The sequence below is a fragment of the Enhydra lutris genome, unplaced genomic scaffold, assembly GCF_002288905.1.
Source record: "Enhydra lutris kenyoni isolate GAN:26980312 unplaced genomic scaffold, ASM228890v2 scaffoldscaffold23, whole genome shotgun sequence".
Lineage (NCBI taxonomy): Eukaryota > Metazoa > Chordata > Mammalia > Carnivora > Mustelidae > Enhydra > Enhydra lutris.
In genome coordinates, this window is record NW_019154107.1 from 28120143 (window position 1) to 28133667 (window position 13525).

General features: G+C 43.7%; 1 protein-coding gene across 2 annotated transcripts in view; it reads right to left on the reverse strand.

The window, feature by feature from the left end:
- Positions 1-2619: 2619 nt before the first annotated feature.
- LOC111150579 (zinc finger protein 182) overlaps positions 2620-13525 on the reverse strand; it is a 49885-nt gene continuing 38979 nt past the window's right edge. Inside the window, exons 11-12 of one of the 2 annotated variants that reach the window (XM_022508078.1) lie at positions 13361-13453; positions 2620-5208 (exon numbers count right to left, since the gene is read on the reverse strand). In XM_022508078.1, the coding sequence (XP_022363786.1) occupies positions 3578-5208; positions 13361-13453 (1724 nt within the window). In that variant the 3' untranslated portion in view covers positions 2620-3577. Of the gene's footprint in view, positions 5212-13360; positions 13457-13525 lie in introns of both variants that reach the window. The other variant, XM_022508077.1, reaches the window with a different exon arrangement.

The window sequence follows — 13525 nt, forward strand, 5'->3', positions numbered from 1 at the left end:
ATTTTGGTCTGTGAGCCTTCCTACTCTGAGACCTCTGGGACGGCTTGGCTGGTAGTGTATTAGAGGCCATCATTCTGTCGAGGGAATTTCTCATAGTAACCATTCCCAGAGGAGGAGGTGAGAAGGGATCATAGTTCAGTTTGGAGATCTTTCCTAAAGAAATAAGACAATAGAAAGTAACTGGTTAAAATACTGGGGTCCCAGTGCTGACCTAGGTGGTCACAGGGCCAATCAAGGGTCACAGGGCTGAGCTTAGGGATCTGAGGGTAGTCTCGAGGGTCCTGGGAAACAGGTTGAAGAGCCATCATTACTTATACCATTTTAGAGGTTTTAGCTAAAACAAGATGACAGGACTAGGGCTGGCCTATGGCCACAGCAGAGCTGACTTGGGGGCGGCATCAGGGTTATCCTTGCCGGGGTGGGGGGCTCTCCGTCTCCCAGGGTATACAAATCGGAAGAAGAACGTGGTACATGGGAGGCACATTTGTTGAACACTGTGTCCTGAGCATGGGCTCTTCCCATCCCGTGTACCTGAAGTCACCTGCGGTCCTCGGGGCAGCTCCTCTTCATACAAAAACCCATGCAGACCACCTCCTGCCGCCTCCACTCAGTCCTCACCAAACACTCATCACCAATACCGTGAGACCCTGCATCCCTGAAACCCCAAGACCCTACAGCCCAACTCACAGAGCACCCTTCACTCCCCAGATCCAGCGGTCTGTCCCACAACAACCTGTACTCTTCCTCTTCACACTTGCCAGTGCTCTGCCACACTTTGCCACCTGTCTGACCCTTCTCTACTCCGCCCCACTCACCGCTAGCATTCCCGCCATGCTTCATGTCCCAACTTAACCGCTCTGCCCACACTGCCAACATCCGCGCCCAGCCCATTCACTCTGACTACTCACTCTCACTTTCCGAGCCATTACTCACATTCCCTTCTACTCTACTCTTTCTTCTCCAGCACCTTCCCCGCTGGCTATTTACCACATTTTTTGCCTACTCTTCCCAGCTCGCCCTCTTTCTGCCCTCTCATTCCCCCATGCCCCCCCCCCCCACTTGGCCCTTCATTACCTTCATCTATTTTCCCGATTCCGGTCCATCCGTCCATATCCTGCTGTTCACCTCCCCTTTTCTCCCCCATGGTCCATGCCTCACTGACTTCCACTCACACACAGGGCCCATCAGACAGCCATCTGTGTCCCAGGAAGCTGGTGTCCACGATCAACCTGAAACAGCAAGACCTGACCCCTGTCCACACCGCCCTTCAGACCTTTGACAGGCCTGAAACCCCAGGAATATTCCCTAGCAGCGGGAAGAGGAAATGCTTCCTTTCTGGTGCCTCTGGGCATCCTCTCAGCAGACGGCCCCAGAAGTAAGGCTGTCAGCCCCATGTTTCTTCCCCAAGCTTCCTCCTCCCTGGGAGGACACTAAACGGGACACGTCTGACTTATGTAGCTCCAAAAAAGCAAACCCACGCCTCGTTTTCTTACAGGATACTTTAGGGAAAAAACAAGGCCCGGCAGGAGACAGGCAGGGTCTCAGAGGTCTGGCTCACTCACCTGTCTGGTTAAATCAAAACCCTTCCCCTGCCCTGGATTTACACAGCTTGGGTTCCCCTGTCCCACCAGAGATCGAGCCCCAGTGAAAAACCACAGCATCCTGAGGCCACAAACACAGTCACAGAGTGGGACCTCTCCCTCTGGCGCAGACATGCTGCAACCTGGTCTTCGGCTATGTCCGTTCAGACCACAGCTCTCGATAGGTCACCAGCAGTCGTGTGACCCAGGACGCGAGCTGCCCAACTTGCCTGGGTACTCACGCTTTTCTTTCTCTCACGATAAAAATACACACGCACAAACACAAAATGAAGCAATGTACATCATTTTGTTAAAATATGTAAGGACAGTGATGGGCTTTAATACAGGGTATTTTCAGAGGTCATGGAGCACACTAAATTAGAAAATGTTTTCCAGTCTCCATGATTTCAGGTTTATGTGATGTTGTCCCAGCTGACCTAAGAACCACCGCACTTGGCACACTCAGGAAAGTGAGGCCCGTGTGCCTTTCGAACCGGCTGGCTACCTGTTGTTCTGACAGATTATTCTGTTTACTATTCACTCAAAACATTAAACTCCATATTGAACATCCATGTCTCAAATGTTAGGAAATCCTGTATCTAGAATCTAACTTCATTATCACAGCAATGGAACAAAATATTCGTTTTAAAAGGTTTTATTTATTGAAAAGGTAGTACAGCCACAGAGCACAATTTTCAAAAGTTATGAAAGGACATAGAGGTGTCTCCCTCCCAATTCCATTCCCCCAGCCACCCACTTCCCCTGCCCTTTCCCAGAGGTAATCAGGGTTCGCAGCTTCTCATGTATCTTCCCAGAGAGAGTTGATGCATATATGCTCAATTACGTACTTACAATTTGTTTTTATGCGCGAATGGTAGCATATTATATTCATGATCCTGCATCTTGCTTTTTGTACCTAATCATGTCGGAGATCGTCCCACATCACTACACAGATGATGTCCAAGTTCTCTTTATATATATGTATATATATAAATTTTTATATATTTCTACATATATATACACACACACACACGCACACACACAATTTTTTTTTTCATTTTGTCTACCTAGGAGGTTTGCTGTATGAACATACCATGATTTCGGGATCTAGACCCCTGTCATCTAGACAGCTTCCAACCTTTTGTTTTCACAGTGCGCCTGTGAAGATCTCTTTGTGGTCATCATTTCGTACGTACATGAGTATATACATTCCTAGAAGTGGAACTGTAGGCCCAAAAGCCATTGCCTTTGTGGTTTTCATTACTTTGGAATCATTATTTGAGTAAGAGTTTTGCCTGGTTTGCTGTTCCCCAGAGGTTCATGTAGGGTAAGAAACAGGGGCCACATTCTAGGCAGGTAAGAGTTTTTCTTAAAATTGTTCCCCCCCTCCCATTTGGTATTTCTTTTCGGTTTGACTTCTCCAGAGTCCGTAAACCGGGGCGGCTGTAGGGCTCTTCACAAGGAACACCCCCTTCTCCTGCCCCAGCCCCTGTCAAGGGCTCCTCTCATGACTGCAGACTACTTTCTACAAATATGGCTTGTCTGAGTGATTTCTTGTCAAGGCCTCTGCCAGCCTCTCCTCAGACCCCAAATGGGTCTAGGAGACATCCTAACTCCCACCTATCAATGCCCTCTGTTACCGTGGTGGATGTAGTTGGCCTTGCACTTGGGGGATATCCTGAACCTCAACTGGTGAGTCCTCACCAGTGCAGCCCCACGTGTGCAGCCTTGAGTGTTTGCTTTGAGATCTCCTGCACTGGCGCGTGGTCCCCTCTGCCTCCAGCTGCACTCTTGGCAGGGTTTCCGCTATCTCCTCCTTGTGGCAGATACAGAGATTACACTTCCTCTTTTGCTCCTTGTAGTGTCTGGGTGAAGACTGAGATGAAAAGAGCCTTTTACTCCCCATATTTAAACCAGAAATCAGAACGTACCTTTAAAACGTTAATGAGACAAAACTTTCCCTCGGTGAACCTTAACAGGCACCTTGGATCTACTCGTTAATGTGTGATGAGCTTTGACTTCCGGCTATGGCCCTTCGCGTGGGCTTTCTTTCCTGTGTGTGTTCTCTGATGTACAATCAGGTTTGATTTTTGGGTAAAAGCCTTCCCACATTCTGCACACTTATAGGGTTTCTCTCCCGTATGAGTTCTCTGGTGTACAGTGAATGTGGATTTTTCTCTGAAGGCTTTGCCACACTCAGAACACGCGTAGGGTTTCTCTCCTGTGTGTGTTCGCTGATGTATTATGAGCTGGGACTTTTGGCTGAAAGCTTTCCAACATACGGGACATTCATAGGGTTTCTCTCCTGTGTGAATTCTCTGATGTATAATGAGCTTGGACTTTTCTCTGAAGGCTTTGCCACATTCATTACACTTATAGGGTTTTTCTTCTGTATGGGTTCTTTGATGTATAATGAGGTATGATTTCTGGGAAAATGCCTTTTCACATTCACTGCATTCATAGGGCTTCTCTCCTGTGTGACCCCTCTGGTGGAGCATGAGATAGGATTTCTGAGAGAATGCTTTCTCACATTCATTACATTCAAAAGGCTTCTCTCCTGAATGAGTTCGCTGATGTACACCAAGGTTGGATTTTTGGGTGAAGGTTTTCCCGCACACATCACATTCATAGGGTTTCTCTCCTGTATGAGTTCGCTGATGCACAATGAGGGTTGACTTCTCATTGAAAGACTTCCCACATTCAGCACATTTATGAGGTTTCTCCCCTGTATGAGTTCTTTGATGTATAACAAGAGTTGATTTATCACTGAAAGTTTTCTTACACTCATTACATTCATGGGGTTTCTTTCCTGTATGAGTACTGTGATGTATAATTAGATCAAGCTTCTGTATGAAAGATTCCCCACATTTAGTGCATTCATAAGTTTTCTCGCCCGTGTGCGTTTTCTGATGGACAATAAGGTTTGACTTCTGAGTGAAGGCTTTTCCACATTCATTACACTCATAAGGTTTCTCTCCTGTGTGAGTCCTGTAATGTATGATGACGGTTGACTTTTCTCTGAAGGCTTTTCCACATTCTGGGCACTCAAAAGGTCGCTCTCCTGTATGACTTCTCAAGTGTATAATGAGCTGAGATTTTTGGCTAAAGGCTTTTCCACATTCAGTACATCCGAAGGGTTTCTCTCCGGTATGAGTTCTCCAATGTACAATGAGGTGTGACTTCTTGCTGAAGGTTTTCCTACACGCGGTGCATTCGAAGGGTTTCTCTCCATTTTTAATTCTCTCTTGTAGACTGAGCCCTTTCTTCCGCCTGTGGGCCTTCCCACACTCTTTATATCCATGGGGCTTTACTCCAGGAGTTGTTTTCTCATACTCCGTATGGAAAAATAACTTTGCACATCCACTATCATATTTCTTTCCTACAGAGCTTCTGGTAAATAAGTCTAAACTATCTACCATATTATTTCCAAATGGCTCATATTTATGGGACCTTTGGATTGAAGCAACAAGGTTTGTATTCAGATGAAATGCGTTTCCAAATTCATTATAGTCATGGCCAGTCTTGGTGATAATTGTTTTCTTGTCAGGGAATCCAACTTGCATCAACAGATACCTATCTTGGTCATCCTGGTGCTGTCTCTCAATCTGTTCACCAATTTGACAGACTGCTTCTAGAAGGAAGTACAATAAACCATTTTTGTAACTTAATATTATATAATGAACCTTCTTTAAAAGTGCCCTACCATATGAAAGCTGATACTATTATCTCATTTTATCTGAGTTCTAGAGAAGATCCTGACCATCAAATCCCGTTCTTTTACTAAACTCCCACCTGCTAGGCTTTTTGTTACCAAGAACAATCTTGCCCTGACATCTCAGTCTGTCTTATTTCTACTTTTACATCATCTCTGATTCCTGTCAACTCTGGGGACCTTATCAACCTTTATCTTTATTTATCATATGAATTCTTAAGTGTCCAGGACTTATACAATTTCTACGTAGAAATGCAACAGTGTGGTTAGTGGACTCAAATCTTAGGCAATCCTGAATCCACATTCTTAGTCAATCAGAGAAAGATGCAGAATAATTAACCTTACAAAAACGAAGAAAAACTCAAAGATCTTTCCCCAATCTGGACTCATCCGAGCTTACGTTCACAGTTCAACCCCACCTTCTCCTGTCCACACTATTTTCACTAAAAATGATGACTCTATCAATACCAAACCCTTCCTCATTTTCTATCATCCACATAGCCTAGTCTCCCATATTTTGCTATATTCAAAATCTAGATAACTTTCAGGTTGCCTGGGTGGCTCAGTGGGTTAAAGCCTCTGCCTTCGGCTCAGGTCATGATCTCAGGATCCTGGGATCGAGCCCCGCATCGGGCTCTCTGCTCCACAGGGAGCCTGCTTCCTCCTCTCTCTCTCTGCCTATTTGTGATCTCTGTCAAATAAATAAAATCTTAAAAAAAACAAAATCTAGATAACTTTCAAGAAGCAATTCTGTCTTTTCAAAGAAGCTTATTCTGATCTTCCTGTATAACTAATTTTTGTTTTTTTCTAAAGTAGCTATCTGTCCCACTCATTTAGAAAGTTAAAGTTCCAAAGCTTAGGCTTAAATATACCATATTTCATCACCTACAAGATGCACATTATTTCACATTTTAACACATTTCTAAACCCAGGTGTACCTTATTATCAATGGCATGTCACCAATTAAGTGGTGGAAACTTTTCTTAGTGCCTATGTATTAAAATCAATTGGATCTTGAAGTCAATAAAATATGGTAAATACTTTCTGCATCTACCAAAGCTTAATCATTTCTGTAGTTGACTTTTCACCTTTTCCTAAAATTTTGTATGAAAAATGGACAGAAAAGATGAAAGAGTATAAAAAACTATTCAGACTACCACTCAGACTTAACAGTGATAACATTTACAATAGTAATACTGAATTTGAAAATGGACCATGTTCCTATGACATCCTTAATATCATTAGCAAAAAACTCATTCTTAGGCATGAATATCAGACTCATAGAAGTTGTTTTTGCAAAATACATCTGATGGGGCCACCCAAGCTCCACCAAGTGTCACAACCAATGCTGCTACTACAACAGCAGCTATGCTGACTCAGAGCCACAGCACTACTCTGAAAAGAAATAACTCAACACATTTCACATGCTCTTGACCACTAAGTGAAAAAAGGTGAAGAAAACTGTATAGTAGGCTACCATATTTCTAAGGAAAGAAATCTATAAATACATACTTAAATAGGCTCACCAGGTAAACAAGGGAAGAATACACCTTTACATTTTAATAAATGGTTACCTACAGAAGGAAGGGAGAGAAAGAAATGCAAGGAAAGAAGCTGAACTTCCTTAAATATACCTTCTTTTCTAGATTTGACTTTGGAACCAAGTCAGTATTTTATACATTCCTAAAGCAAAACTGGATTTAAAAGGATCCCGTAATAATAATATAACCTCATCTGTATTTCCAAACCACCATCGCTGGAAAGTCTTGGTTCTCAACGGCACCAACGTGATTACCTCAGTTGATTCACACCATTATCAACAGCAGTCTCAGAAGAATACTAACTACATTACCATCAGATGTAAGATTAACAGAAACGTTTAACCCCAGAATTTGATTTGGAAATACCAATCTTTTTAAATGAAGGAGAAGTATCAATTTGAATACATGATGTATTTTCTCTTACAAAAACTTTTTTTACCGGGCACCTGGATGGCTCGGTCAGTTGGGCGTCTGCCTGGGGGTAAAGCCCTGCATTGGGCTTCCCTGCTCAGCGGGGAGTCTACTTGCCCCCCGCCAGCTCCTGCTCTCTCTCTCACCCATGCTCTCTCTCAAATAAAATCTTTTTTTTTTTTTTTTTAAGATTTTATTTATTTGACAGAGAGAGATCACAAGCAGGCAGAGAGGCAGGCAGAGAGAGAGGAGGAAGCAGGCTCCCTGCTGAGCAGAGAGCCCGATGCGGGGCTCGATCCCAGGATCCTGAGATCATGACCTGAGCCGAAGGCAGCGGCTTAACCCACTGAGCCACCCAGGCGTCCCTCTCAAATAAAATCTTTTAAAAAATCATTTTTACATGGTTCCTAGCTCTGTCAATTTTTATTTTTACTTTTTTTTAGAGACTTTATTTAACTGAGATAGATTGAGAGTGAGAGAGCACAGGCAAAAAAGGAGAAGCAGGCTCCCCACTGAGCAGGGAGCCCAATGTGGGGCTCCATCCCAGGACTCCAGGACCATGACCTGAGCCGAAGGCAGACAGTTAATGACTGAGCCACCCGGGCATCCCCGTCAATTTTTAAAAGGCCTAGAAGCAATTCACTAGCATCCAAATTGTGGTCTCAAAACACTATTTACGGGGCGCCTGGGTGGCTCAGTGGGTTAAGCCTCTGCCTTCGGCTTGGGTCATGATCTCAGGGTCCTGGGATCGAGTCCCACATCGGGCTCTCTGCTTGGCAGGGAGCCTGCTTCCTCCTCTCTCTCTGCCTGCCTCTCTGCCTTGTGATCTCTCCCTGTCAAATCAATATATAAAATCTTTAAAAAAAAAACACACTATTTACCACCAAAAAAACCCAACCAACCAACCAAAAAAAACCAAAACAAATAAACAAACAAACAAAAAACAGGGTACCTTGGAGAAATGGCTCATTCCAGGCCAGAGATGAGAACTATATAAAATGAGCCTGGAACATCCTGTGACACCACAAAGTTTCTGCCGGCCAAAGATAAGGCAGTCTGATTCATAATGAGGATAAGGCAATGGATTAAAACACGAAATATTGATTATTTTTTTTAAAAAAGACCTATTGGGGCGCCTGGGTGGCTCAGTGGGTTAAGCCTCTGCCTTCGGCTCAGGTCATGATCTCAGGGTCCTGGGATTGAGCCCCGCATCAGGCTCCCTGCTCAGTGGGGAGTCTGCTTCCCCCTCTCTCTCTGCCTACTTGTGATCTCTCTCTCTCTCTCTCTCTCTCTCTGTCTGTCAAATAAATAAATAAATAAATCTTTGTTAAAATCTAAAAAAAAGACCTATTAGTCACTTTTTGAAGATGCTATAAAACCAACTCATTATTTTTTAAAACTGGTAAACAAATGGGAAAACGTATATAACTGAAATGGAACTCCAGGAACACACAATATAAGTAACAGATGAAAGGCAATCAGTCTTCTTTATAGAACTATTCCAGCTAATCAACAAAGAAGGCATGACAGAATATCACCATTTTGCAACATTAATGAACAGATAAAAGCAATGACCACCGAGAACTCATAACTACAACAGACAACCATGCATTACATGCCTCCTGATGAGAGGATGTCATGCCAGCCAGGAAGTGAACTTGCTTAAAGAAAAAAAAAAAAACCCTGAATTTGGTCAAACTTCAAAATCTAACCATCAATTTATAAGAAAAAAAATAAGGGACAGAGGAATATGTTAAGTAGGGTACTTAGCAAAGTCCAGACCGTGGGAAACTAAAAGACAAATTAAACAGTTACTTAAAAGGGGGGAGAAGATAGCTGGGAATCGTTTGTACATTATGAGAAACGAGAACGCAAGGAGTTGTGAGAACCCTCCGCCCCCGGATCCTCATTTCTCAATACCATCCCCCACTAAAAGGGATCAGAAATCCTTGGAGAAGCTGCTGATTCTAGGTCTGAAACAGGGCAAGTACAGTGTGAACCTGGAACATATTTCTGTGCTAGAAAGTGCTCAGAGAAGGATGGGGTCATGTTAAGAGACGGAGGAGCCAGCCCGAAGGGACTCCTACTGGCCAAACTGAGGACAATTTGAACATCAAAATGAGTAATGACAGAAGACATTAGTGCATTATAACATCCTGAAAAATAAAACTCTGAGTCCATACCGATACTAAAATGCATTCATTAAAGGGACAGGGTAAGAGAAGAGTGCCAACTTATAAATGGAGAAGGAATGATAGAAAATTCCCCCTTCTTCCAAATATCTTATAAAATGATTCGGGCAAGAATCCTCTGTGGGTGATAAAACCACTCAGTAAAAATTTTTGAAAACAGGATATTAATCATTTGGCAGCTCCACAAAATGTTAAACATGTGGTTTAACAATCCCACTCCTATGTCCATACTCAAAAGGAATGAAAACATTCATCTCCATAAAAAATTCTACATGAATGTTCATAGCAGCTTTCTAATGGCCAAAAAGTGGGAACAGCCTAAATATCCATCCGTAGATAAATGAACATAAGTGGTGGAAGCCAGACAACAGAGGATCATCCCACCATAAAACGGAATGAAGTCCTAATACATGCTACCCCGTGGAGGAACCTGGAAACCATGCCGAGTGAAAGAGACCAGACACGAAAGGCCACATTTTGTATGGTTCCATTTACATGAAATCTCCAGACAGGAAAAAGCATAGAGGCAGAAAGTGGTTGCCAGGGGATGGGGGAAGGAGGAAATAGAGACTGACTGATGAGGGGTATGGGCTTCTTTCTGGGGTGATGATAATGTTCTAGAATTAGATAATGGTGATGGTTTCCTACCTCGGCGAATATACTAAAAACCTCTGGTTTCCTACCTCGGCGAATATACTAAAAACCTCTGGTTTCCTACCTCGGCGAATATACTAAAAACCGCTCCCTGCTGAGCAGAGAGCCCGATGCGGGGCTCGATCCCAGGATCCTGAGATCATGACCTGAGCCGAAGGCAGCGGCTTAACCCACTGAGCCACCCAGGCGTCCCTCTCAAATAAAATCTTTTAAAAAATCATTTTTACATGGTTCCTAGCTCTGTCAATTTTTATTTTTACTTTTTTTTAGAGACTTTATTTAACTGAGATAGATTGAGAGTGAGAGAGCACAGGCAAAAAAGGAGAAGCAGGCTCCCCACTGAGCAGGGAGCCCAATGTGGGGCTCCATCCCAGGACTCCAGGACCATGACCTGAGCCGAAGGCAGACAGTTAATGACTGAGCCACCCGGGCATCCCCGTCAATTTTTAAAAGGCCTAGAAGCAATTCACTAGCATCCAAATTGTGGTCTCAAAACACTATTTACGGGGCGCCTGGGTGGCTCAGTGGGTTAAGCCTCTGCCTTCGGCTTGGGTCATGATCTCAGGGTCCTGGGATCGAGTCCCACATCGGGCTCTCTGCTTGGCAGGGAGCCTGCTTCCTCCTCTCTCTCTGCCTGCCTCTCTGCCTTGTGATCTCTCCCTGTCAAATCAATATATAAAATCTTTAAAAAAAAAACACACTATTTACCACCAAAAAAACCCAACCAACCAACCAAAAAAAACCAAAACAAATAAACAAACAAACAAAAAACAGGGTACCTTGGAGAAATGGCTCATTCCAGGCCAGAGATGAGAACTATATAAAATGAGCCTGGAACATCCTGTGACACCACAAAGTTTCTGCCGGCCAAAGATAAGGCAGTCTGATTCATAATGAGGATAAGGCAATGGATTAAAACACGAAATATTGATTATTTTTTTTAAAAAAGACCTATTGGGGCGCCTGGGTGGCTCAGTGGGTTAAGCCTCTGCCTTCGGCTCAGGTCATGATCTCAGGGTCCTGGGATTGAGCCCCGCATCAGGCTCCCTGCTCAGTGGGGAGTCTGCTTCCCCCTCTCTCTCTGCCTACTTGTGATCTCTCTCTCTCTCTCTCTCTCTCTCTGTCTGTCAAATAAATAAATAAATAAATCTTTGTTAAAATCTAAAAAAAAGACCTATTAGTCACTTTTTGAAGATGCTATAAAACCAACTCATTATTTTTTAAAACTGGTAAACAAATGGGAAAACGTATATAACTGAAATGGAACTCCAGGAACACACAATATAAGTAACAGATGAAAGGCAATCAGTCTTCTTTATAGAACTATTCCAGCTAATCAACAAAGAAGGCATGACAGAATATCACCATTTTGCAACATTAATGAACAGATAAAAGCAATGACCACCGAGAACTCATAACTACAACAGACAACCATGCATTACATGCCTCCTGATGAGAGGATGTCATGCCAGCCAGGAAGTGAACTTGCTTAAAGAAAAAAAAAAAAACCCTGAATTTGGTCAAACTTCAAAATCTAACCATCAATTTATAAGAAAAAAATAAGGGACAGAGGAATATGTTAAGTAGGGTACTTAGCAAAGTCCAGACCGTGGGAAACTAAAAGACAAATTAAACAGTTACTTAAAAGGGGGGAGAAGATAGCTGGGAATCGTTTGTACATTATGAGAAACGAGAACGCAAGGAGTTGTGAGAACCCTCCGCCCCCGGATCCTCATTTCTCAATACCATCCCCCACTAAAAGGGATCAGAAATCCTTGGAGAAGCTGCTGATTCTAGGTCTGAAACAGGGCAAGTACAGTGTGAACCTGGAACATATTTCTGTGCTAGAAAGTGCTCAGAGAAGGATGGGGTCATGTTAAGAGACGGAGGAGCCAGCCCGAAGGGACTCCTACTGGCCAAACTGAGGACAATTTGAACATCAAAATGAGTAATGACAGAAGACATTAGTGCATTATAACATCCTGAAAAATAAAACTCTGAGTCCATACCGATACTAAAATGCATTCATTAAAGGGACAGGGTAAGAGAAGAGTGCCAACTTATAAATGGAGAAGGAATGATAGAAAATTCCCCCTTCTTCCAAATATCTTATAAAATGATTCGGGCAAGAATCCTCTGTGGGTGATAAAACCACTCAGTAAAAATTTTTGAAAACAGGATATTAATCATTTGGCAGCTCCACAAAATGTTAAACATGTGGTTTAACAATCCCACTCCTATGTCCATACTCAAAAGGAATGAAAACATTCATCTCCATAAAAAATTCTACATGAATGTTCATAGCAGCTTTCTAATGGCCAAAAAGTGGGAACAGCCTAAATATCCATCCGTAGATAAATGAACATAAGTGGTGGAAGCCAGACAACAGAGGATCATCCCACCATAAAACGGAATGAAGTCCTAATACATGCTACCCCGTGGAGGAACCTGGAAACCATGCCGAGTGAAAGAGACCAGACACGAAAGGCCACATTTTGTATGGTTCCATTTACATGAAATCTCCAGACAGGAAAAAGCATAGAGGCAGAAAGTGGTTGCCAGGGGATGGGGGAAGGAGGAAATAGAGACTGACTGATGAGGGGTATGGGCTTCTTTCTGGGGTGATGATAATGTTCTAGAATTAGATAATGGTGATGGTTTCCTACCTCGGCGAATATACTAAAAACCTCTGGTTTCCTACCTCGGCGAATATACTAAAAACCTCTGGTTTCCTACCTCGGCGAATATACTAAAAACCGGCTGCATCTGTATCCATCAGAGAGTGCAGTTTGTGGTCTGGGAATTCTCTCTCAATAAAGCTATTTTTAAACAAAGATAATCAAGATGTTTTAGGAGAGCAACCTGATAGGACTATCTAGACTGGATGGAAACAGGTAGCCCAGGCCGGAGTCAGGACAGTAGTGCCGAGGCCTGGGACTCAGGGGGGCCTGGCTTCAGATAAGGCAGTGAGAAGTGAGACTGGGAGAGGGCGTGGGGCAGGACCGGCACTTACAAGACACTTAGCCACTGGGAGAAAAAGCTGTGCAGAAACTTTAGGGTGAGCACCAACTTAAGGGGAGTGGTCTAGTGGGTGTGGGACAGGGGCGAGTGGTGTCAGTCCTATGTCTGAGGCATTCATGTCCCTGTCCAACAAGAATAAAGGGTCACAGCGCTTCTCCAGACATTCCTGAAAGGTCTTTCAGATGTCCTTGCCCCTGGCTGACAAGCTGGCACCCCCTGTCCCCGTCATCTTGAGTCGATCCCACTCACCTGGAAAGCTCCAGAAGGAGATTTTTGTTTCTCCCAGGCATGGCTCTTTGACCTCCAACTTGAGGATGAGGTCTGGTTTGGTCCCCTGCGGTCCTGCTAATGAGAAATGACAGTGATACCTCCTGGGTCTTCAGAGAGCCTCTGAGAAAGAGGGCGGTGGGGTCT